This window comes from Pezoporus occidentalis, unplaced genomic scaffold (assembly GCF_034315485.1).
Source record: "Pezoporus occidentalis ecotype Australia unplaced genomic scaffold, CSIRO_AGI_Poc_V1 ctg10, whole genome shotgun sequence".
NCBI lineage: Eukaryota > Metazoa > Chordata > Aves > Psittaciformes > Psittacidae > Pezoporus > Pezoporus occidentalis.
In genome coordinates, this window is record NW_026912779.1 from 6,226,852 (window position 1) to 6,250,475 (window position 23,624).

The 23,624-nt window shown below is 42.2% G+C and overlaps 2 protein-coding genes across 6 annotated transcripts in view; one reads left to right on the forward strand and one right to left on the reverse strand.

Annotated features, from left to right (window-relative positions):
- Positions 1-6,586, reverse strand: part of PAK5 (p21 (RAC1) activated kinase 5) — a 175,216-nt gene extending 168,630 nt beyond the window's left edge. The window contains exons 1-2 of one of the 2 annotated variants that reach the window (XM_062610494.1): positions 6,511-6,586; positions 4,834-4,908 (exon numbers count right to left, since the gene is read on the reverse strand). In XM_062610494.1, the coding sequence (XP_062466478.1) occupies positions 4,834-4,846 (13 nt within the window). In that variant the 5' untranslated portion in view covers positions 4,847-4,908; positions 6,511-6,586. Of the gene's footprint in view, positions 1-4,833; positions 4,909-6,510 lie in introns of those variants that run through there. The other variant, XM_062610517.1, reaches the window with a different exon arrangement.
- A 3,201-nt stretch (positions 6,587-9,787) lies between these two features.
- Positions 9,788-21,585, forward strand: ANKEF1 (ankyrin repeat and EF-hand domain containing 1). Of its 4 annotated transcripts, none has more exons than XM_062610451.1 (9): positions 9,788-10,876; positions 11,346-11,545; positions 13,018-13,167; positions 13,881-14,004; positions 14,862-15,684; positions 17,344-17,570; positions 18,825-18,994; positions 20,155-20,298; positions 21,326-21,585. In XM_062610451.1, the coding sequence occupies exons 1-9, from the start codon at positions 10,531-10,533 to the stop codon at positions 21,449-21,451; spliced, it is 2,310 nt and encodes a 769-aa protein (XP_062466435.1). In that variant the 5' UTR covers positions 9,788-10,530; the 3' UTR covers positions 21,452-21,585. The 4 variants fall into 4 exon arrangements, with proteins under 4 accessions (XP_062466435.1, XP_062466446.1, XP_062466466.1 ...); XM_062610462.1 differs by having other exon boundaries at positions 9,792-10,876; positions 13,018-13,071; positions 21,326-21,583; XM_062610482.1 differs by having other exon boundaries at positions 10,731-10,876; positions 11,346-11,468; positions 13,018-13,071; positions 21,326-21,583.
- The last annotated feature ends 2,039 nt before the right edge of the window (positions 21,586-23,624 follow it).

Genomic DNA, 23,624 nt, shown 5'->3' on the forward strand with positions numbered 1-23,624 from the left:
GGAAGTCTTTCCTAATACATCTAATTAACGACTGAGAAAAATTCCTTTCTCTTGTGAGGGACAGTCTGAGTCAGGAACATAGGTGAGATGAGCAAACATGACTATTCCAGGTCCTTTCCTGATACACTCAGCAGTGGAACTGCCATCTTACTGCGCTTGGTTTAGATTGTGGAACATCTCATTCCAAATGCTGGAACCATCCCCGGAGCATTGGCAAGAGGACAAGTCAGGGCTCCCACCTGCCCCACAGCCCATCAACAACAAGATAATCAGATGATTATCATCCACTCTCCTCATTTAACCACAGCTGAGAAAGGCCAAGCAAGGGAATAGGAACAAGGCTTATTCCAACTAAAGCAATTGATTTCTTGTATAGGAATTCCCCCTGCTTGACCTTACAGATTTCAGCAGGCTTACACTGCTTTGGAAAAGTTGCTTTCATGCTCTTTGTGTGGATTACCCTTCCTTACAGTAAGTAGCACTGAACTCAACAAGCAGCTTTGAAAGCCAGATGTTTCCCCATCAGGCCCAGAATGTGTGTGCTTCTCTATGCCTCAAAGATAATGTTGCTTTCCATTACATGGTTTCCCTTCTCTTTGCATTTCTAAAACCTACTGCAATAAGTTGTTGCTGAGAGCCAGCACCACCAAAAGATTTCCATCCCAGATACCGACAGTGTGGACTAAATTCAGGCTGAAAATTCCTCCTTTATTTGCTGTGCATGTGGTGAAGCAGATGACCAGTGCTTCAGTAGCCTCTTGTAACATCAGATGATCAATGCTCCAGAACATTTATTCCTTCATCCTGAAAACTAAGAACTTGCAGTGTGTAGTTTCTCACCCAGGGTACAGTGACAAGCCAGATGAGAACAAATGGGACAAATGAAGGCAGTTTGTGTTTTCATTGCTGTCTCACCTGTCAGCATGGAAGGTGAAAAACAGCCATAAAATTATCATCTTTCTTCTTCCCCTTCATCTTTTTTAATATTATGATCTGCATATAAAGAACTGATCAAGAGAGAGTCAGATCTTCAGTTATTAACAGGCCTGATGCCTCCCACTGAAAGTCATCTGGAATCCTCCCACTGAATTCTATGTGTTCCAAGGCACAGTGTTAGACAAGCACACGCAAAAAAAAGGAGAGGGAATGATTTCAGAGCTCCTGAGCTTAGTAGGAAAGAGACCCTCAGAGAAATGGTGATGAGAGGGGTTCAGCACTCCCTCCTCCACATGTCTTGTAGGGTGCAGAAGTTGTGGGGTTAGTAACAGAAGCTTTTATTGAACAAACATTGCTAACAGAGTCAGTAACAAACTCCAAGGACCCCCAGAGCTGTTGGCTCTTCAGCCAAACTCCTGCCCACCCATGTGTCACTGCAGAGCTCACCCGACTCTACGGATCCCAGCCCTCATTCTGGCCATGCAGTACCTGGAAGCATGTCCTGGAAAGTACAGAGTTGCTGTACTCCCCACCATCCCTTTTGCTACTTTGCCACATTGTTGGATGAGAAGTGCTGTCTCACCCAGTAACACCAAAATCACTCAAGTCAAGTTAAAGTGCAGATGCATACAAGAGGCCTGTACTTACAACATCCAAAACAAGCAACAGTTACAGTGTTTTAGGAAAACTTGAGGTGACAAAAACAAAAGATAAAAACCAATACTCTGTTGACACAACCTTTAATTCTGAAATACTCCTCTCTCCTGATACCCAGCTAACCTGCTGCAGACACTCCTGGCATAGCATTCAATAAGAGAACTTCTTGGCAGAACACATTAGCTTTTATGACTGCTCAGCTTTTATAAGCCCTTCTAACAGCTTGGTAAATCTTAAATTTCCCTTGAAAACAACCACCACAAGAGAGACACAGCTTCCTTCCCAACATTTTCTCCAGGGACACAGTAACCAAGTGACTCAACCAAGTACAGAAGCAGATGTGATACTACCGTGGGTTATGGAGCACTCTTCTAGCTGTATGAATGGACATGGATTTTACAGAGGTTTGGTCAGGAGGTAAATTCTAGCCATCGTGGGGCTTTCTTACTAAGCACTTACACCAGTTATTCCGTGGGTTTTCTCTTCTATGCAAGGGCTAATTCCTAAGAGTGCATATTAACTGGCAGAAAGAATAATCATTGTTTTTAACAATAAGCAATTATAGAAAGAGTATCAGGAACAGGAAAAAAAAAATCAAGCTAAATCAGTTTAGTAACTTGTGCATTGATCTGAGTAATATTAACAGCTTCATACAGTGTCATCAAAAAAGAAACAGAGCAGAGCCCAGAAAATACACATCTAATGTGAGGAATAGCAGGGTATTACCTATGAGCACAGTTTTGAGGTGGTTGTGCTGCAACAAAGATCATCTCCAGATGCTTACTGCTCCTTTCAGACGGAGACTACTTCCCTAACTTGAGAGGGTGCAGTTTGAGAAAAGCCTCCATGACAACTCCCCAGCCCCAGCTGTGAGCTGTTCCAGTGGGTAGAAGACCTATACCTCTGCACTTGTGGTGAGGATTGCTGTGGACATCACCACCATTTACAGACACCAACCCTGAGCAGCTGCAGCAGCAGCACTTTGCTCCCACTGCAGTGTTATGGATGGGGTGAGCAGAGAGGATTTTTGATGCTTAGGAATACTAACACCCTGATTTGATCTCATGCTCTCTCAGTTTAACTCACACCTAGCAGAAACAGTCCAGATGACCTTCAGAATTAACCAAATATGTAACTTTGTGTCATTCTCCCAAGCTGGCAAATCTGAACAAGATTTTGGATGTAATGCACCATGCAGCAGATTTTTTGCAGTAGCATCAGAATCCAGAGAGATGAGTAACAGCAATAATTACTTGCACAGTAAAAGGCTTAAGTAAAAGTCATGCAATCCCCAAGCACACCTTCCAGCTGAAGTCAAGCTATCATGTAGCTCAGCTCCCACTGATGTCAGCAGTGCTTCAGTGCCAACCAGCACCAGAATCCTCACAGTACAGAGTCTCCTTCCAGAGGTCGGCACATCCTCATGCTCTTACTCTGACAGATAAAACCCAGAACAATACAAAGACAGCAAGTGACAGTGAGGATGACAGCTATATTATTCCACTTGTTCCATGCAGGGACTGTGTAGTGCTGCCAGTCTGGCACCTCCTGCTATCACCAAACAAAACTTCACAGCCTTTGTACTTAAGTACTTTGAAGCCGCTGTTCAGCGGTGAAATCTTTTCATGTGGAATTAGACCATTTGGAGCCATAAAGTGAACATACTGGTAATGGGGGCTTTACCTATCACAACAAAGTATGTATATTGTAGGAACAATTGAGATTAATGTTTAAGAGTGTGTAAAACAAGAGGAAGACAAACATGCTCCTCAGTAATAACTGTTCTTTGGAATAATCCTGGTTAGGAAATTATTTATTATTGATTATCTTATTCTCAAATGCTGCCACAGTGGGCAAAACCTATCTGCTGTGGCTTACAGGGATGGCATTTATCCAGGTAACCACGAAGTGGAACACCTCTGGGATTGTCCCAGGAGCAGACATTGCTCCTTCCTGACCGTGAGCTACTGGAGATGCCCCTGTGTGAGGGGAGGGTGCATGCTTACAGCATCCAGCACAGAGCAGCTGCAAAATCACCCCAATTTTTACCACATTAAACCTCTGGACAGTATTGCTCTCAGATGAAGACTCAGGTAGTGTGCAGACACCTTAGTCTGTACCAAACCATGTGAGAACTGTGTCTTGATTTGTGCTGTTCTTTTTCCCAGGTTTGCTTCTGGGAACTGTAATCTCCAGCTACAAGGCTCTAGGATATTTCCAAAGCTCTGGGCAGTTTACACCTTTCTTTCCTTAGTACAGTCTATTTTTACTGCCACCATCCCACTTGTATTCCTGCGTTACCTTGGCACTCCACCAAAACTGAGCTGTCAGGCAAAAAGAGCCCAACAGCTTGAGGCTTCAGACCTTGGGATAATATTCTCTAGTGAGCTTTGTTTATCTTAGAGATAAATAAAGGGAGATAACTAAAGGCAGGTAATACTGTGAGTTTCTCTAATAGGATTTTGATCCTATTTATTTTGGAGATGTTGCAGTACCTTAACAAGAGCAGCAGCCAGCAAGGCAGAGATGCTCTGCTCTTGAAGCCACATTGCTTTGAAACACCAGTTCAGCTGCTGAAAAAGGATGCTTTGCTTCTTGAATCATGAGTCCTCATTATCTCTCTCAAAAAGCTCACAGAAAGATGATCACCATGAGAAAATAAATATTATCACAAAAAACTAAATATCCCCCCCCCAGTACACATGCACTTATACACAAACCCACACTTGGGGTGAAATACCAAGTTGCCACACTTGTTACGGTCTCCAGAGTTTCCATAATTCCCAGAGTAAACTCATGCAGGTGTTTCAGACAGGATCTTTAGTTATTTTTGGACTAAATTGCAAAATATATGTGTTAGCCTTTCTAATGTGCATTTAATGTGCCCTACTCTATAGACTGAGAAAAAGGAGAATTCACCCAGGCCTTTAGGCCAAGATACATGTGTCTCCTTATTTGTGGTAAGAGTAAGTAGAAGGTCTAACAGAGAACAGGAAGAAAACATCTGCTGCTGTGCCATGTTTGCAGCAGCTGTTTGGTGTGAGCAAGGACAAGGGCCTGGATGATGTATTTTCCAAAGAGGAAAGCAATCAGCCAAGGCAGAACAGTGCAAGACTAAGTCCAGCCAATTCACACTACAGAGTGCTACCATGAGATATCTACTGTACAAATGGCACTCCTTGCAGGGGAAATAATAAAATGATTTATGCTAAAATGATGTTATCTCTTGTTGTTACTCACCACACAGTGCCATATCTTGCGTCACCTGTCTTTCCGTGCTGTTGGACACACATCCAGCTCAGTGTCGCCACTTCCCTGGCAGAAGAGATTTCATATCAAACCCCAATTTTTTCTGTTGAACTTCCTAATACTAGAGGTGTTTTGCAAATAGTTCAACAGCCAGTCTTGGCTAGGTATAAGACAAACAGTCTCCCTGCAGGAGCTGGCCTCTGCCATTATCCCATACATGATTACTGACCCAACAGGAGCACCAAGGGCCAGATGGTTTGTGGCACTTGAATGTGGGAATTAGACAGTAAATACCAAGGGCTTGAGAAGTCCCCCTGTTAATGTTAATGGTGTTTGCCTTCTGGAATGAGTTATGCTTCAACTTGCTTAAACAGTTTTGAGTATTTTTCCTCATTCATTGGCATTGACATTTTTCTCCTGTTAATAAATAGGTTTCTCCTTTCAGCCAGGTTTATGAATAATTATGTTTCAGTTCAAGTCTAAAACACCTCATTTATATTACAGTGCTACACAAACCCTCTGGGGATGGCTACGGAGCTGGGTTATACACAGATATTGTAATTCTGTTTTTGTAGTCAGTAATTCTAGTAAAAGTTAGAGGTGATTTATATGGGAGGAAGAGGAAGTCTGGCAAAAAAGTAAGTCAATAGTGAGAAAACATCAAAGGCCATGACATCCAACCCCTTCCCCATGGCACCATAGAAGGACACTGAATACTTTTCCCCCCTTGAAAGTAACAGGAGGAAGTCATAGAATCAACCTGGTTGGAAAAGACCTTTAAGATAATCCAGGCCACCCGTTCCCCAGCACTGCCAAGGCCACCACTAACCCATGGCACTGAGGGCCTCATCCACACCACTTCAAGGGACGGTGATGCCAGCCATGCCCTGGGCAGCCTGTTCCAATGCCAAAGCACCCTCTTGGTGAAGAAATTTTTCCTAGTATCAAGTCTAAACCTCCCCTGGTGCAGCTTGAGGCCATTTCGTCTTGTCCTGTCACTTGTTACTTGGGAGAAGAGACTGACCCCACCTCACTACAACCTTTCAGGCAATTGTAGAGTGATAAGGTCCCCCCTGAACCTTCTCTTCTCCAGACTAAGTCCCCCCAGGTCCCTCAGCCGTTCCCCATCACAGTTGGGCTCCAGGCCCTGCAGCAGCTCCATTGCCCTTCTCTGGACCCACTCCAGCACCTCAATGTCTCTCTTGTAGTCAGGGGCCCAGAACTGAATACAGAGCTCGAGGTGCAGCCTCACCAGTGCCCAGTGCAGGGGCACAATCACTGCCGTTGCCCTGCTGCCAGACTGGTGCTGATACAGGCCAGGATGCCTCTGGCCTTCTTGGCCGCCCTGGCACAAGCTGGCTTATGTTCAGTGCCCTTTAACAGCACCCCCAGGTCCTTTCCCACCGACCATCTTTCCAGCCACTCAGAATGGCTCAAGTTGGAAACCACCTTAAGCTCATCCAGTTCCAACCCCATGCCACGGGCAGGGACGCCTTCCACTAGAGCAGGCTGCTCCAAGCCCCGTCCAACCTTGACCGCACACCCCTCGCTGCTGACACCGCACAGGCCAGGCTCCTGCACCGCCACACCAAGCCCCGCGGCCCCTGCCTCCCTCCCCGCCGCCGCTGACCACCACCCTGCACCCGTCCCCGGCGGGCGGCTCCGTACCTCGCAGCCCGCCGGGGCGCTGAGGGGCTCCGCCGCCTCACGGCCCCTTCCCGCCTCGCTCCCCTCACGGCCGCCCGCCGCCGTTGCCAGGTCAGGCGCGCGGCGGCGCCCCGTTGCCAAGGCGGCGGCGGGCGGCAATGGCGGCCGCGGCGCGGCGCTGAGGCGGGAAGCCGAAGGGGAGGGGGGCGTCCGCTGGGGCCTGCGGGCCTTCAGGTGAGTGCCCGCAGGGGCCGGTGAGGGCGGGCAGCCGCAGGCATGGTGGTGCGGGGCAGGCCGTGTGAGGCGGGGCGAGAGGGGCCGGGGTAGAGCCGGCGGGTTGTGAGGGTTGAACTCGGCCTCTCGGCACGCCTGGGCAAGGAAGGCAAGTGCGGGGCACTGCGGGTGATGCAGGCCCAGCTAAAGAAGGAGGGTACGGCAGGAGCGGCACCACAGAGCTGCTGTGCCTCAGACTCCCGAAGGTAATACTCCACGCTAGACATCAGCACCCTCCCTTGTGCTTGACGCCTCCCTCAGAGGGGAACAGGCTGGAAGTTACCTCACTTTGTGTTCCTGCATGGTCAGACAAAGAAGTCCTTACCGTGTAAGTAAAGAGCAGGTCAATGCTAGTTCTGCCCATTTCAACCAGTTTCTCTCCCATTAAAGCCAGTCTTCTGCACAAGCCACCCATCCCTCTGAGTCGCAACCCAAGAAAAATCAGCTAACAGCAGATCTATCCCTTACCTGGCTTTAATGGGGTTCTCAGCACTTCAGGCTCATGGGACTGGTCCCTCACCCTGTTCTTTGCTCCTGGGCACAGCAGCACCTTCTCACCAGCAGCCCAGAGCCTGGTGTGGAGCAGCCTCTGTCCCAGCAGGTGTTGCTCAGACACCTGATTGCCAGGTACTGGCTGGCCCCAAGGGCTGCCTGCTGCTGCTGCTGGCCACTGGGGCTCTGTTACATCCAGTGTGGATGAATACTGAAGTGTCTGGAAGAGAGGAGACAGATTAGATATTAGGCAGAAGCTGTTCCCTGTGAGAGTGCTGAGGCGCTGGCACAGGGTGCCCAGAGAAGCTGTGTCTGCCCCATCCCTGGCAGTGTTCAAGGCCAGGTTGGATGGGGCTTGGAGCAACCTGCTCTGGTAGAAGGTGTCCCTGCCCGTGGAAGGGGGTTGAATCCGGATGAGCTTTAAGGTCCCTTCCAACCCAAACCAGCCTGGGATTCTGCGATTCTATGACTGGAAGTTGCAAGGCAACCTGAAACAAATTCACATCCCATCCACCCACCGACTCATCAATCCATCCATCCTGAGTATCCAGCCATAACCTCAGGAATGTCCTTACAGTGATCAGGACTGGGCCAAGTTTTCCAAAGGGCTGTATCTCAACATGACATCAAAACCAGCTTAGTTCAGACAGGAGGTGCCATGGAAACTACTCTCACTCAGCACTAAGCTATGACCTCTGCCCAAGGCAAAGCATTTCTTAAGGGTTGACACCAGGAAGGGCTCAAGAGAAAACTCAGCATTATAGGCTATTCATTAAACTGGAATTCAGTTTTAGGAAGATTTTGCTTCATCATTCCTATTAAACATTAGTCACAGCCAAAAATCCAGTGCAATTATTCATATAAAGCTGTAAATATAGCATGACACTGTTACCACATTGTTTTTTTTTATACTGGCACATAAGGCTCATGCTTATCTCTGTGGCCAGCAGGCAAATGGATTAAATTTAGAAAGTGCTAAGCTATTTTCTCTCACTGAAGATAAAACACATGAAAATTTCCTTTGCTGGTTTGTGAATAGTGATAATTGAAGGAATGTTTTCAACTTGAAATGTTTAAACTGAAAAATGTTGAAAACTTTTTAAAAAAGGAGTTCTAAGAGCTTCCAACAGCAGCAGTCAGGCACCAGGCTTAGACAGTCACTGAATGAGAGCGCTGGCCACAAGACCTTCCCTCTCCAGCAGCATACCTTGATGAAAGCTTTGTGAGAAAACAAGGATCTGACTGAAATGATTTTCTTAATAGTAGGTGTACCAGGAAAAGGATTAATCTGAATTTGAAATGAGTTCTTGCTCTCAACCAAAACAATGATACAAGCTGGCAGAATGAAGGTAGCGATTCTGCTGATGTTTGTCAACAGATAAAATTGTTGCTAAGCAGATTCTACAAGCTTGGGATTTATGATTATAGCTTCATGAAGCCCTCCCCAGAGGATGCCTGTCTCAAAGCCACATTAAGAATCCCTCATTTTTCATTAAAACATCTGTTACAGGTTAAATAATAAAAACTCTATCAAGTATATACAGTTGGTAGTATTTACTTAATGACAATCTGCAAGATGCTGCAGTGATATTTTCATTATAGAAGCCTGTTTTACTTGCTTGTAACTTCACCTGACTGGGTAGAGCTTTCTAATTCCACCTGTTTTATTTGGATTCTGTTACTGTAGAAAATTCTAATAAAACTTGATCCAGTCACTTTCATATTAACTGTCACAGTTAAAATGTTACGGTTGTTTTCATGTAAGTTGTTGGTTCTTAAAGCTTTGAAGCAAAGACTTTAAACTGGGTAGGATCTTGCTGGTGGCTGAATTGTGATAACAACATACTCCATCACTGTAATGGAGATATTTTTGCTCATGCATACGGAAATGATTTTGTTACTGTGTGTGAAGTATTAAAGTAATACCATGATAAACATCTCAGAAGCACCAGAAAAAACTGATCTGGCTGAACTGGCGGTAAAGCTGTAATGGAGTGTAATACAGTGCTCTGTGAGCAAAAAGGAAAGCATGCAGTAAGTGTAAGGTGTGTTGTCAGTCTCACGTCCTGAATGAGTTGAAGGTTGTGGGGAACAAATAATACCTAATCACATACTTATTTCACTTTGGTTTCACACTTTGTTTTGCAAGTGTGTCATTTCACCCTCTGGAAAACACGGCACTCTAGACATCGTGATTCTGAGTGCTTGTACTTCAGAGACTGCCATGTTTGTACAAGAGGTAGCACTAGCACTCTTCTGAATCACAAGGATAATCCATAAAATAAATCCACGTGCGTTGAGTATTATCTCCATTTGTGCCTTCTTCGAATGTTGCTGACATATTTTACCAGCTGCAATGCTGCTTACATTCTATAGCATTACTAGCCTATTTCCATGGAGAATGTAACTTCTTCAGTGTTTGCAGCTTCAGGGAGGGGGAGAAAGAAGGGAAGAAAAGGCAAGTGTTAATCTAAAGGAGTTCCCAAAAAAGTGATGTGTGATATCCAGCTGTAAATAATGACTAACAGTTGGAAGAAAGGATCCAGGTTTTGAAAGTAAACCCAAGTTCCTTACTGCTGTGGGGTAGTGGGAAATATAAGAAGAATATGAGAGAACATTTAAGCTTGTCAGCTTGTCACCTGGGGGAACCTTTTTCCAGGCCAGTGCCCCATTGTCTGCATCTTTGTCTTTTCCCCAAGAGTATTTGCTGCAGAGAAATACAGTTTACTCTGTTATGTACGTTGTGCAGCAGGAAGTTCATGCATCAGCTACCAAAAAAGGAAGGTGCTCAGATACCGATGAGGTGATGCTAGTATCAGTTTTATGTTTAAGCAAGTACAGAGAACAGTGTGACTTGTGATTTTTTTCTCTTTGTAGTACTAAAATGACAGATGTTCAGCCTCCCCTTAAGCTTCCAAGTAATTGCAGATTATAACAGTTCCTTGACTGAAAAGCACTTACCTTACAGTTTCTTAACTTAGTTTTCACCTTCAGTGAGACTTCTTCATAACAGTTTGAAGATTAGAAAGGACAATTTTGCAAAGTGCTGTATGTGTTTATATAGGCTCTACATATGCTGTGTATACTAAATGAGAGAAATTCACTCAAAGCTTAGGGCTCTGTTAAGTTAAAGTGGATATTTTCATGCCTTGAATGTAGTTTGATTCCTGTTCTAACTGGCATGTAATTATAATCTCATCTCTGAGTTTACATTTTTTCTTCTTTCTCTATGTAGGAATTACTTCCTTCAAAGAAGCCATTTTATCTTATTCCAGGATGTTACCAGTAGATATCAGACTTCGAAACTTACAGGTGTACAAACTTCTTCAGTGTGTTCACCAAAAAGACAAGAAGCAAATAGAAAAGCTGGTCCAGAATGGATTCCCAAATCTCATTAATTTCACAGAGCCTATGGAAGGATATAGTGCCCTTCAGTTGGCCTGCATGAAAAACGACATTGATATGTGCAGCTTCTTGCTGGAGCAAGGAGCTCATCCAGATGTCCAGGACAAAATGGGACGTACTGCAGCAATGAAGGCAGCTGAGTTAGGCCATGAGTTCATTTTGGATATATTAGTAAAAGCTAAAGCAGACATGACTGTTGTGGATAATGAAGGGAAAGGTAAGTAAAAGGGAACCTTATCAGACCAGAAATACCATAAAATGACCCCTTCCTGTGTTGCACACTTGCTATGTATGTTGTGTGGCATCCATGGAGGGGAACCGTGGTTGAGGGTAATCCTTACAGCTCAGCAGAAGCTGTGCCATAAGAGCTTTGATGGAAATAATTCTCCCTGAGCAGTCTATGCCTATAGGTCTATGCCTTTAGGTCTCTCTAATGCTTATCTGAAAGATAACTTGTGATGGAGGACTGTGTTCCTCCCATGACCTGTCATACTAAATCATGATTTACTCCTAGAAGTTCAAAGGCCCTACCTAAACTAGAAGTCCTTTTTACATGTATGTACCCTCAGAGAAGTGAATGGGTCTCTACTGAAGGATTTTGTGTGTTCAGCGGTGAAGCTCCCAGCCTAAGTAACCTTTCTACTAATTTAGTATTGCACCATAATCCCTGCTGGTTTTCTTTGCAGGTGTTCTGTTTTACTGCCTTTTACCTACAACACGGCACTACCACTGCACACAGATTGCCTTGGATGCTGGTGCAGATGTTAACAACTGTACCACTGATGGGAAGCCTGTATTTCTACAAGCCTGTGAACAAGCTCATGATATTAAAGAAATATGCCTGAATTTTATGGAAAGAGGAGCAAATCCCAGTGCAGGAAACCCAGTATGAATATTTCTGTAACTAAGAACATATATAGAGAAGTGTAGAATAGTTACCAGATGACTATAGAACCTTAAATGTTCACATTGAAATGATGAAGCAGTGACAAGTGCTTAGCTCTGTGGCCATGCCTGTTCCTTTCTTCTGCATCACCCTTTTTGCAGGAGCAGGGATTTAAGTCTTCTGGTTGAACCACATATCCTGAGTTAGATTTCTGTAGATTAGAGTGCAGTTATTTTACAAACATAAAGTGTAACTTGGCCAGCTCTTAGGAGCTGCAGTTCACTGCACTTCAGTGGTGCAGGGCTGATTTGTACTTTGACTCCGTGTGCTCTAAGGTTTTCAGAGTTGAAATAATGCTCACTAAAAGGTGAGTCTAGCATGAAAAAACTGTTTTAGGATCAAGGCAGGAACGAGTCATAAGAAACTATTTTCATTCTTTTGAATGTCCTAGTCATTTATTTGTTTATTTCCTTAATTTAACAATGACCTGAAGGATGGCAGCTCTGTGCTGTTGACTGAGTCAAAGGGCTTAAGCTTTCCCTTAAAGCCACCCATGGCTTTTGCTTTGGTCCTGGTTTTGTAGTTATACTTCCTAGCTTGTAGCTATGGAAAACCCAGTGTTTAGACATCCTTCTCCCATCCTCTCACACACATCTTCGGGCACTCAGTGTACCTACAATATGAGAAACCTGCTTTTATTTTTGTAATATGATGGGCACATATCTGATCACATAATAGGAATGATTTGCTAGAAAGACAGGTAGCAGGGAAGAGCATATGGTTCAGTGGGACAATATCCATGGCTCACTGCTGTCTTTGGCCCTCTGTAGAGTAGCAAGTCAGATATTCTTTGTTGCTCTGGGCCAATATGGTAATAGCAGGCAATCCCTGACCTGAGAAGTGCTCTGTTCTTGGGAAGGTCATCAGATCTACCCAAGTCAGCCATTATGAAGAGCATAGGTACTGCTGATCACAAACATACTCTATTATCTAGAAATATATATAAATATATTCGAATGGAAACTTTTCCTGACAGAACAGCAGTGAAATTCCCCAGCAGTTGCCCTGTCTTCCCTCTAGCACTCCTCCAGCCATAGCTCCTTATGCTTTTTTAATGATATAGGATTTTGTTTTAAGTTTTGTAAACATGCATGAAAGCATGTTTACACATACATGCAGAACAAAGAATTCCTTAAGTAAGGAATTGATTTTCATGAGGACTATTCAAGAGACTCAAGCTACTGATATATCTATGTCACAGGAATTTGTCTACTCATGCTTTAGCAGCATTATGGTTAGATTCTTAAAGTTTACCTGCAAGCATCTTGGAAACTATTAGTCTGGTCTCCTTTTTATGGTCATACCTAAAAGGAAACCTTCAGTTTTATGCCACCTTGCAACAAGCAGATCATGTTGCTCCAACCTGAATTAGCATAGGAAACAAACTGAATTGCTTTCTTGCTACCTTACAGGCTACAGGTCGCACGGTCTTAATGGAAGCCGCAAGAGAAGGTGTTCTCGAGCTGGTGCGCGGTCTGCTTGAGAGAGGAGCTGATGTTAACCTGTTTGACTTTGAAAGACAAAGTGCTGCACATTTTGCAGCCAAAGGAGGCTTTTTTGAGGTATCACTATTTGTGGTGGTAAAGCATTGCTGCAATACCAAATCTGAGGTGGTTTTTTTGTTTGTTTTTTTTTTTTATGTTGGGTGGGATTAGGTTTTTTTTGAGTCCAGTATCTGAGCTGATCAAAGCTATCAAAAGCAGCTTCTTTTTAAATATCAAAGGGAATCCAGCAGTGATAGAATCTCTTTCATAATTGCAGAGCCTTTTTTGCCAAAGGTATCTCCAAGTGTGCTAGTGTGGCTGGCTGGTGTGAACAGCTCTGTTGGAGACCTTGTTTCTCTCAACACGTAGCATGGCACTGCTGTGTAACTTAGATGAAACATTACCATTACAAGAGGGACAGATGCAAATGGCTGCAGTTAGACAGTTTATTCCTTATTGCCCAAATAGTCTTCAAAGTACATAAAATCATGCAGTTTTGATTGTGCATGCATTATCAGAATTACTTTAAGACAGTGGCCTGCAGGGAGGTGACAGGAACGAAGATTGTCTTTGATGTTTACAACAGAACAAGGTTTCTATTTCCTCTGTGAAATAAGCAGAGTACTACAGAAAACATGGAATGTTACGTGTGCATTGATTAGTTGGGCACGGGAGAAACCTTTACTAAATAAACTAAGAATATATGATACTGCATTTATTTGTAACTCATTCTCACACTTCCATATCTTAAGGAACACACCAGATTTTGGTGGTATTGTCTGTTTTTCTAGATTCTGAGGATTATTTCAGCTTATAATGGAGACGTGGGCCTGATCGCTATGAATGGTAACACGCCGCTTCATTATGCTGCGGAGGGAGGATTTGCAAATTGCTGCAAGTTCATAGGACAAAGAGGTACATTAAAAATAAGTTACTTTGTAACTATCATGTGCATTCTATTTCTTTGCTAAAGGGAAGATTTAATTTGGGCATCTATGAAGGATTTGACTCTTGGGTATCATGTGGGAAACGTAATTCTCATTAAGAAGTGCCTAACATAGGCTATTGTGATTTATTTATACACATGTGGCTGAGATAAAACATTTCTCAAAGGAAGCAGCAGAAACATCATGGCTTTGTATAAGTCAGAACTGGACTGTCTTAAGTGGTTCTGCTTTTAGTTGGGTTTAGCTGTATTGCATTGAAACTTCCAACAGAAATGTAATATTTGGTTTGCTGATCATTAAACAAGATGAATCTCTGTAGTCATAGGGAAAACTTCAGGCCATGGGTATTCAAACATACTACAAAGCAGCTGTGACCATATTCTAACTTAAGCAGATGATCACATAGCACTTCAAAAGGACCGTGCAAAATCCTGCATTCTGTTCTTGTGAGTCGAACATTTAGCTAGTGAGCCAGTGTCAGATTTCAGGGTTGGAGTATAGAACACTGAGTGATACTTTAATCTTTGTTTCTTCTTAACCTTTCTCACCACTTAAAAAATGTAGTTTCCACTGAATTTCTGCCTTTCTATACATATCATGAATGGATGGATAAGTAAAGCATGTGTTGCCCCATGAACCTCCCTTTGGAAAACAAATCTTCTGTCACCATTTATAGTTAAAACAGTATAAAATTGGAGACCTGTAGCAATTAGTTGCATATATAGTACAAGTCTCTTATATACATAATTACATAATTAATCGTAGGTTTTCTATATAATTATGAATTCCACTGCATTACCAGCAAAATTGTGTCCATATTTTTAGGCTGTGATCCTACATGGATAAACTTGGAAAAAAAGACACCAAGAGCCATCGCCAAGGATGGTGGTTTTAAAGCAGCAGTATCAGAATTGCGTAAAATTGAGAAGGCCTTTGCAAAACAGTCCAAGACTGAGGATAAGGAGGAAAACCCCCAGTGGGCTGTGAGGCTGTACGACTGGTCCTTGGAGCACCAGGCTGCCCTCCGCAAGGCGTTGGAGGCTGTCGACCAAGGAGATGGGAAGGTGACTAAAGACAGTTTTATAGCCCTTATCCAGCAGCACTGTTCCTTTGTGGACGCTGAACAACTAGAAGCTATTGCTGAAATGCATGAAGGACATCAGGCTGATGGAATCAGCATTGAAGACTTTTTAAAAGGCTCTAAATACTTGCAAAAAAATTATCTTATCACATCCTATGGACCCAAAGGGAAGAAGAGGAAGAAAGGGAAGAAAAGAAGAGGCAAAAAAGGCGTTGCTGTTCCTGTGCCAATTTGTGTTATGCTGAAGGGCACATGTCCCCTTAGAGAAGATGGTTTCCCTGTGTACATGGTTGAGGCTATCCAAAATCTTGCTGACATCTCCCATTTTAACCGAGACCACCCATCTGCCCATCCCGTGCATGATGACCGTGCCTGGTACATAGATGAGCCAAGAAAAACGTACATGAACATTAACTACCTTGTCAGAAAAGCAGACTTTCTGTCTCTGCAGAAAGCATTTGAGGAGGGTGTGCACATAGACGTAAAAGATCAATATTACAAAACACCTTTGATGGTTGCATGTGCAAGTGGGAACATAGTTCTTGTGCAGTATCTTCTGGAAAAGGGGTAAGATCATTTCAGAGATATTTTTTTTTTAATTGCTATTTTGGAGAGGCTTTCAAAAGCAAAAATTTCCAGCATTTGGATACAACAGACCATGGTTTGGTTTTTATTTATATAACTTTAATATTAAAGTTAGTTCCATAGGATCCTGAGTCACAGAGGGTTAGTTTATTATTTTTCACATTATTAACAGGGAAATAGAAACAGCCAAGAGGTAAGTTCCCCAGGTCTGAAGGTTTTGGGTGCCTGGGCTGTTAGCATTTTGATCAGAGGCAAAGTGCCAGTCACAGCTGTGGTCTCTAATGGTGCATCCTCAAAACTCAACTCTCAAAATCAGATGAATGGTTTTTGTGAAATCTGGTTCAAGTGACTCACCTGAAATGAGCAAGGCAATCTTGGATAAAGATGCAAGAGTTAGCAAATAAATCTATCAAATTAGTCTTCACTACTTTTGTCAAGCCTCACAAGACAACACTGAAGTCACATCTCCTCATGTTTAACAGCCCTAGAAATGTAACAGTCTGTCCTGGGTTCAGCAGGACATACTATTATTAAAATACTATTTTAAAATAGTATCAATTTTGAGGTTTTTAAATTGGCAGAAGTCAGAACATGGAGAGGAAAGTTATCAGGACAGTGTTTAGCTTTGCATCTTTCAGTAGTGTGGACTTTCAGGTACTTTCAATTTGACATGGGAGTGTAAATACTTTTTACAATATAACCTCTTCAGTACAGTATCACAAATTCATATCGAATAGAAACAAAACATTTATCCAGAGCTATGGAAAACACTGAGGTTTAAACATAAATTGGTGATATCTACTTTCTGTCTTGTTCCAGAAAGACTCAGAAGTAAATTAAATTTGGGCTTAAGGCAAATTCAGTGCTTCATCAGGAAAAAATACTAAGTCAGTGCTATGTTGTTGCTGTTCCCTTTGATTGGTTTGTTTCTGATAGAATAAAGTTAGCGAAAAGGATTCAGGGGCAGAGTATTGGTACAGGCATGGAGGATGGGTCGGGAGAGAAAGTGGAGTAACTTCATATTATAATGAGAAGTACAAAGGCACTGAATGGTGCATACAAATAAACCACAAGGGCTGAGCAACTGAAAGATAACAATATCAAATCCAAACTAGCCCTTGCATCCTCCAGAACATGTCAATTAAGCCTGGGAGCAGAAACAGATCTGTAGTCCAGCAACAGAGTGGCTGAAAAAGTTCTAAAGGCTCAGATTTTGAGAGACTTTCTCTAACTCCCTAAATTGGCAATTTTTCCATCTGCTCTTGGCCCAAAAGCATTCTTTTATGAAGTCCTTAGTCTGTATTTTGTCGTTATCAGCGAAGCTGAAGCACAAACACAAGCAGCATTTTAAAGGACTATGGTGTTTGAATGCCTGTTTTCCTCTGTACCTGTGAAAACCTCCATGTAAAGGACACTGTCGGCTAAGAGGGGGATGTGATCACCACCCAGGCACACTCTGACAATGAATATTCCATGACAAGCCATACATTGGATGCTAAAATGGCTTCAGAGTAGCAGTAGCAATATGAAAACGTTTATTCACATTGAATATGCCATTGCAGGGGCAGTTAACATTGCTTGTTTTGACATTCCTGTATCCAGTAGATAGCTTCATCTGCCCCTTCTCATATTCTTTTGTAGGGCTGATGTAAATGCAACAGACAATTTCATGTGGACTCCTCTCCATCATGCTTGCTATAATGGACACCTCGATATTGCCAAACTGATCGTGAAGGCTGGAGCAGCAGTGGATGCACCTGCAATGGGCAATGCAACCCCACTAATGAGAGCCATTGAGATCTCCAGACTGGATATTGTCTATTTTTTACTTGAAGAGGGTGCAGATGTCCAAGCTACAAACAGCAATGGTGAATATCAACATCCCCAAAACAGGCCCACTTCCTTACATGTATCCAAGTTTTATTAAAAAGCCCCAAACAAAACTAAGTTCTTGGAATGCTTTGAGAAGTGTTCTGAATTTATGATCACTGTCAGTACCAGGATGAAGGTAAGAGGCACAATTAGTTTTCTACAGTGAGGAATCACTATTGTAAGTAGTCAGCTTTCCTGGGCTTTATGCCTCTAGGAAATAAAGTAACATGATTAATTACATGATTAAGAAGTCTGTTGCTCCTCACAAGATATATACAGTTATAAGTGGCTTTAATGAATAAAATCTATCTACTTTTTAATATTATTTGATGGAAAATTAGATTTCAGTTGTGGCCAGTGTATACTCTGCCACACATTTAAATAATTTAGTTTTTATGCACAGGCAGCACAGGTTAAAATATTTCTTGCTGCTTAGCATGTAAATATTACTCTCTGAGAAAAAGTACTTAAGAGAAAAACAAATCAAATTGATACTGAAGTGTTACCTCCTCACAGCAGATCCCTCATGCAGTGTTATTTCCTCTCTTTTTGGAGTAAATTAAACAGCATTTGTCACATTATAAGCTCTTGCTGTACCAGAGGAAGCAACATTGCTACATAATGAGATTTTCTTTGCCAAAATGCCTACTAGGTGAAATCCTGCTTGTGGAAGGAATTATTTCTGTGTTGTTCCAATTTACACAGCAGTTTAGGCTCACAACTACTTTACACCCACAGCATCTCACCTTATAAGATCTGGAAGAGTTTGTCCTCTATTAAGCCCTGAAGGTTTTCAGCCCCATTTAAACCATGGGGCTTTCCCTTGACTCCTTGCCAGCCACAGAGCAAGTACTGGAAGAGGTAGAGACCTACAATAACTTGGTCTACATTCCTAACCTTGTACTGTGCTAGCTATCTCCTAGTGCTAAATACTCTCAGAAGTCAAAATTGCAACCTGTAGGACCAGTATATTAAGCTGCAAATGTCAGGTAACTGCAAAGTTACCACTCTAAGAATTCCTGCAATACTTGGTTTCAAAGCTCATTTCTCTAAGGCTTTATTTCTGGCAAACAGTGCAGATGCCTGCCAGTCTTCACATGATGTCAGGCATGCTGCTGGCACACTGAATGGTTAATAAAATAGAGGCCTAATTAAATTCAGTTGACTGTGTTTTCATTATCCAGTTGAAATAGCAAAGGACTGAGGTTCATTTTCATGGCTTATGCAAGTATTTATTTTTTTAAATACAGGAAAGAATCCTCTTGATATTGCTAAAGTATTTGCAGATTCTAGAATAATTGATCTGCTCCAGAATAAACTGGACAATTTGCCAGAAGTACCAGAAAAGAAAGAAAAAGCTGTGAAACAAAAGGCATCTTCTACACCAAAGCCTGCAGAGGAACAAGCCGCAAAAAGAGAGGTATGAAAAATAGTAACAAAGGATTGATTTCCTAATAGTTGGTAGAACATTGCTTCCTTTCATTTGTTTGCCATCCATGTCTCTCTAAAGCTATAAATCATGCAGTTTTGTTCAAGTATTTTCAGAAGCCAGAACTTGTTCTTGCCAGTACTATTACTTGTTCATTGGTTGAAATTTTGACATATTAATTATATGAACTTCATGTCTTTCACAGTCCCACTTAAGAATTGTATCCTGTATCACTGATGGGACACAGAAAAATATTTCCTCTTTTCCCCCTCCTCCTGAAGTTTATGATCATCCAGCTCTGTTGTAAATACCAAGCAACTTGTAAGCTTAATTTCTTCAAGGGAGCACCTGTTTCTTCACAGATAAGACCAAGGCCCTTCAAATTAGTAGAAAGGTCTTTTTATTCTGCTAACAGAACTCTTTTAGGCAATATTGGGCTCACTGACTTCTGATTTCCCATCTTGTCTCTTAACCTTCCTCTTTACTGTTGACACGAGCCCTGTTTCTTAAACTCCCCACTGAGTTTGGCTGTTGTACTACTGAATGCTTTTACAGGATACCCAGGAGCCTCGAGTACCTTACCATTGCCCTAGTTCAAGCAAATATAGCCTCTGTGGCCACGTCCTGGCTATCTTACGGTGGATGAGATCTTGATTTACCAGTGGTACTTGTTAGTCAAACCCAGGATGCCATTTAGGGAAAAAATGCAATTGTACCTACACTGCTGGAAGTGTCCTTCAGCAGTCCTGCCCTGGATGATGTAGTAAGCATTTCCCAGTAGCCAAATGTTGGTTTCCCCCTTTCAGAGATAATTTGAATGTCAGGGATAGTGTAGGACTTTGTTAGGCAGGAGGAGGACAATTGTAGATGCTAATTTAGCCATGACCTGGCACAGGAAGGGATCACCAGTGGCACTAGGTGGTTGTCTCAAGTCTTGAAGAGCAGTTAATGTTTTAGTGTCCAAGAAGGACAGTCATCCTCTTTGAGTCACAAGTTTTGGTTATAAAATAAATAGCAGCTTTAGGAAAAACAGATTCTGAACAGATTAAGAAAAATAAACCCACAGTAAATAGAAAACAGAAGAAGTATCTGAAGATGTAGGATGTGTGCCTTGCTTCTGGGCATGATGTATAACTGGTAACTTCTTTCAGTCTTCACAGATACCACTGGCAGATGAAGAAACATCCATTCTTGAAAAGGCAACACAACCCTTTAAGGACAGCGTTATTTATCTGAATTCTCTGATAGCCAGTGGTGCTACCAAGAAAGAGGACATCACATTCAAACCCAGAAAAGTATGTACAGTAGCAAAACACAAGCACGTTTTCAATGTTAATGGAAAGGTAGACCTTGCTGTAGATCAAAACCCAGAATAATCTGATGAAACACCTTCACAATTCAACTAGCTGCTTGTAGATGACATGACGCAGGCTAGAGAGATTGCCTTAGAACAACAGTAAACTAAAGAGTCCGCATAGGTTTATGTGTATTTTATATATATACACATATATTTATATAAAACAAATTATCATGGAAAGCAAGCCCTTACCAGGTTTTAAAATAGGATTAAATTGGACCCACAGTAAAATTACAAATGCCACTATGTGCATTGGATGGATTTTTACATTCCTGCACTTAAAGAGAGGAGTCCTTGTGCATGGGACCAGCACCAACTTCTAACTTGCCTTCTCAATTAGTTATCCCATGATTGCTTAAGTGACATTTACTGATCTGAATGGATCACTAAATATTTACCTCCTTGAGTTAGAATACTGAAAATATAATTTTTATATTAGGGACTTGTTAATACTCATTCAAGAATAACCAAAAAACAGAGAAAGATGACCACAGAAGTAATATTTTTTTTTTCCCCTCTGCTTAAAAAGAAGAACACGACCATTGCTGACTGAGCAGTTTTGTTTAGAAGTTATTTACCATTTCCCTAAGCTTGATTTGTGCCAGTTTCTGCAGTGGTCTCGGGGGAATAAGGCTACATCATCAGTGACTGTATGACTAATTACTGTTTTCCACTCTGAGGATCTTGGGCCCGAGTCAGTCATTCTGAACAATTAGCTTTGGATCATCTTTCCTACATTATCCCTCATCTGAGCCTATGGCATGTTAGAGATTGGCAGCAACTAGAGACTGTTCTGCTTATACTTACACAAATTGTTGTGGTATCTTCCGCCAGGAGGCCGCACCATTTTTCTTCTATGTCTTGGGATGGAAAGGAGTGCTAGAACACAGCTCTATTTGGCTCACAGTATCATCTTCATACCTCACTTGCAGTCCAAAATAACTACAAATATCTTTATTTTGTAGATTTGGGCCCCTGAAGCCGCAACAGAAGAGTTAGTAAGGAAGCATGAATGGCTCCGTGAGCGCTCTGCTTTTGATGGCTTGTCAGAAAGCCCTGCAACCCCCTTTGATAGAAAATTTGCAGAATAAGCACACTAGCTGGAAGAAGCTACTTCAGCATATATTTGAGGGGGTAAATATCAAGAAGGCTACTCCTCTGCAAGGAAGGAATCATGCAGTGCTCAGTAAATGCATCTTAGTTACGATAAAAAAAAGGTTGTAGCAAGTTTTTCCTCTAGGTTATGTTGCTCACATATCATCTCTTGTTAGGGGCTTAGTCTGGAAAAAGGTTTATCCTCATTCTAAGTCTTGGAGCTAGCTCAGCATATTTCATGGAATGGCTGCTGTTAGGACACACACGTCCTTTATCTTTTTATCCTTTTAAAGGTATGGCTTTAGGAGGCTATTTTTCACCCCAACATAAAACTTATTCCTGGAAGATATATTACTCTTTCTATTAAAAAGCTGTTAAATATAAAGATGAAGATAGCATTCAGTAATTATTTAAAACAACAATGTTCTTTGTTGTCTGCAGAGACAACAAAGTACAGAATTTACAACCAGGACTACTATAGTCTAGTGTACTGCTTTCATATTCTCCCATACACTTGGAAGAGTGTACAAACCTTTCTCCTTATGCACTGAAGATGTATTTCAAAGCTCTGCAAGGCTTTTACCCAGACCTGTAGATCTTTGTGGCAAACTTGAAAAACATGCAGAGATTTTGTGAATGGATGCTGAAGAGGAACTCTTCATCAGGAACTGTAGTGATAGGACAGGAAGGGGTGATGGGTTTAAATTTAACCAGGGAAGTTCAGATTAGATATAAGAAGTAGTTTTTTACTGTGAGGGTGGTGAGGCACTGGAACAGGCTGCCCAAAGAGGTAGTAGGTGCTCCATTCCTGGAAGTGTTTAAGGCCACACCAGTTGGACAGAGCCTTGGGTGACATGGTCTAGTGGGAGGCGTCCCTGCCCATGGCAGGGGTTGGAACTGGATGATCTTAAGGTTCTTTCCAACCCAAACCATTCTATGAATGTAGGTTCTTACATTAACAGCTACATCCACAGCCAGTCCAAATCAGCACTTGCCTCCGCAACAGTGAGGTCCACAGATATTGTCCCTTTTGTTATTTAGTGAGTTCATAGGTTGAGAAGGAATTGGTGTCTTAGAAATGAAATGATCAGGCAGCAGTAATTTATTATGTAGAATAGGTACTGAAAGTTCATTTGGGAAAGTGTATAATGTAGAGATTCATGTGATAGGGCAACAGTTCTGCTGAGAGAACTCTTTTGCTCTTTGCATGTCTTGAATTCTGTCAAGTTCATCCACAAAACAGTTGGCAGCACAAAACCAAGATCAGTTTGGATCTTCAAAAAGACAGGAGGTACAAGTACAAGCACAAGGTACAAGTTGTGAGTAAGCAGAGGCTGGAAATACTGGAACTTTTAACTTAGGGAAGAAATAAGTGGAAGGGAATGCGATAAAATACATCTAAAGAAGGAAAAAGCATGGAGAAGTGAACTGAAACCTCCTGTCTGTTCTTTCACGGGATACAAGAACAGTCAGACTAAGGATAAAAAAAACAGCACACATTCAATACTCCACAGTGTGTAAATAGCCTGTGGAGCCCTCTAGCCCAATACCCTTGGAAACTTAATTATTTACATAGATTGTGAGAAGAGTCTAGTTAGCTAATGCATAAGGAATATAAAACTCCCTCATGGTTCAGGACCTCTGCTAATTACTGTTGATGCATGATAACGTTTTCTAGCAATGCAGTTCACTCCCCAGTTCTCCAGTGTGGTGACGTGCATGTCTCACAGAAGAGAGGATGACACTGACCTAGACAGACACTGTAAATTAAATTAGATCAGCTTCTGGTTGATAGTACCATTGTTCAAACTCACTTTAATGTTGGGAGAGCTGTCTGGCTCAGGAGTACAGCTGCTTTAGAGAATTTGTTCTCAAACATAGTCTTATTTTTTTTCCCCAGAATCTGAGCTTCAAACTGGGTTCTTTCCTTCTGGATAATAATTTCTTGTAGGAAGACCAAGTTTTGCCCTGGTTGATGCGTGTGATGTGGTATTTTCCTGCCTGGATTTGCCTAGGGAAGTTGCTGGGGAAAGCCTGTGCAGTCACATTCTCAAAGCCACCACCACTGCATGTATGACTCCAGCTCCACATCTAAATGTAAATGCGATATTTATTGCATAAACAATACAGATACAAAGCAAGTAGATATATCTAGTGAGATACTATATT

Bases quoted from the DNA above. Each gene is read 5' to 3' on its own strand.
- ANKEF1 (XM_062610451.1), top strand. From the start codon at position 10,531: ATGTTACCAGTAGATATCAGACTTCGAAACTTACAGGTGTACAAACTT. The intron at 11,546-13,017 runs GTATGAATATTT...GCTACCTTACAG, and splicing joins ATCCCAGTGCAGGAAACCCA to GCTACAGGTCGCACGGTCTT. The intron at 18,995-20,154 runs GTATGAAAAATA...AACTTCTTTCAG, and splicing joins AACAAGCCGCAAAAAGAGAG to TCTTCACAGATACCACTGGC.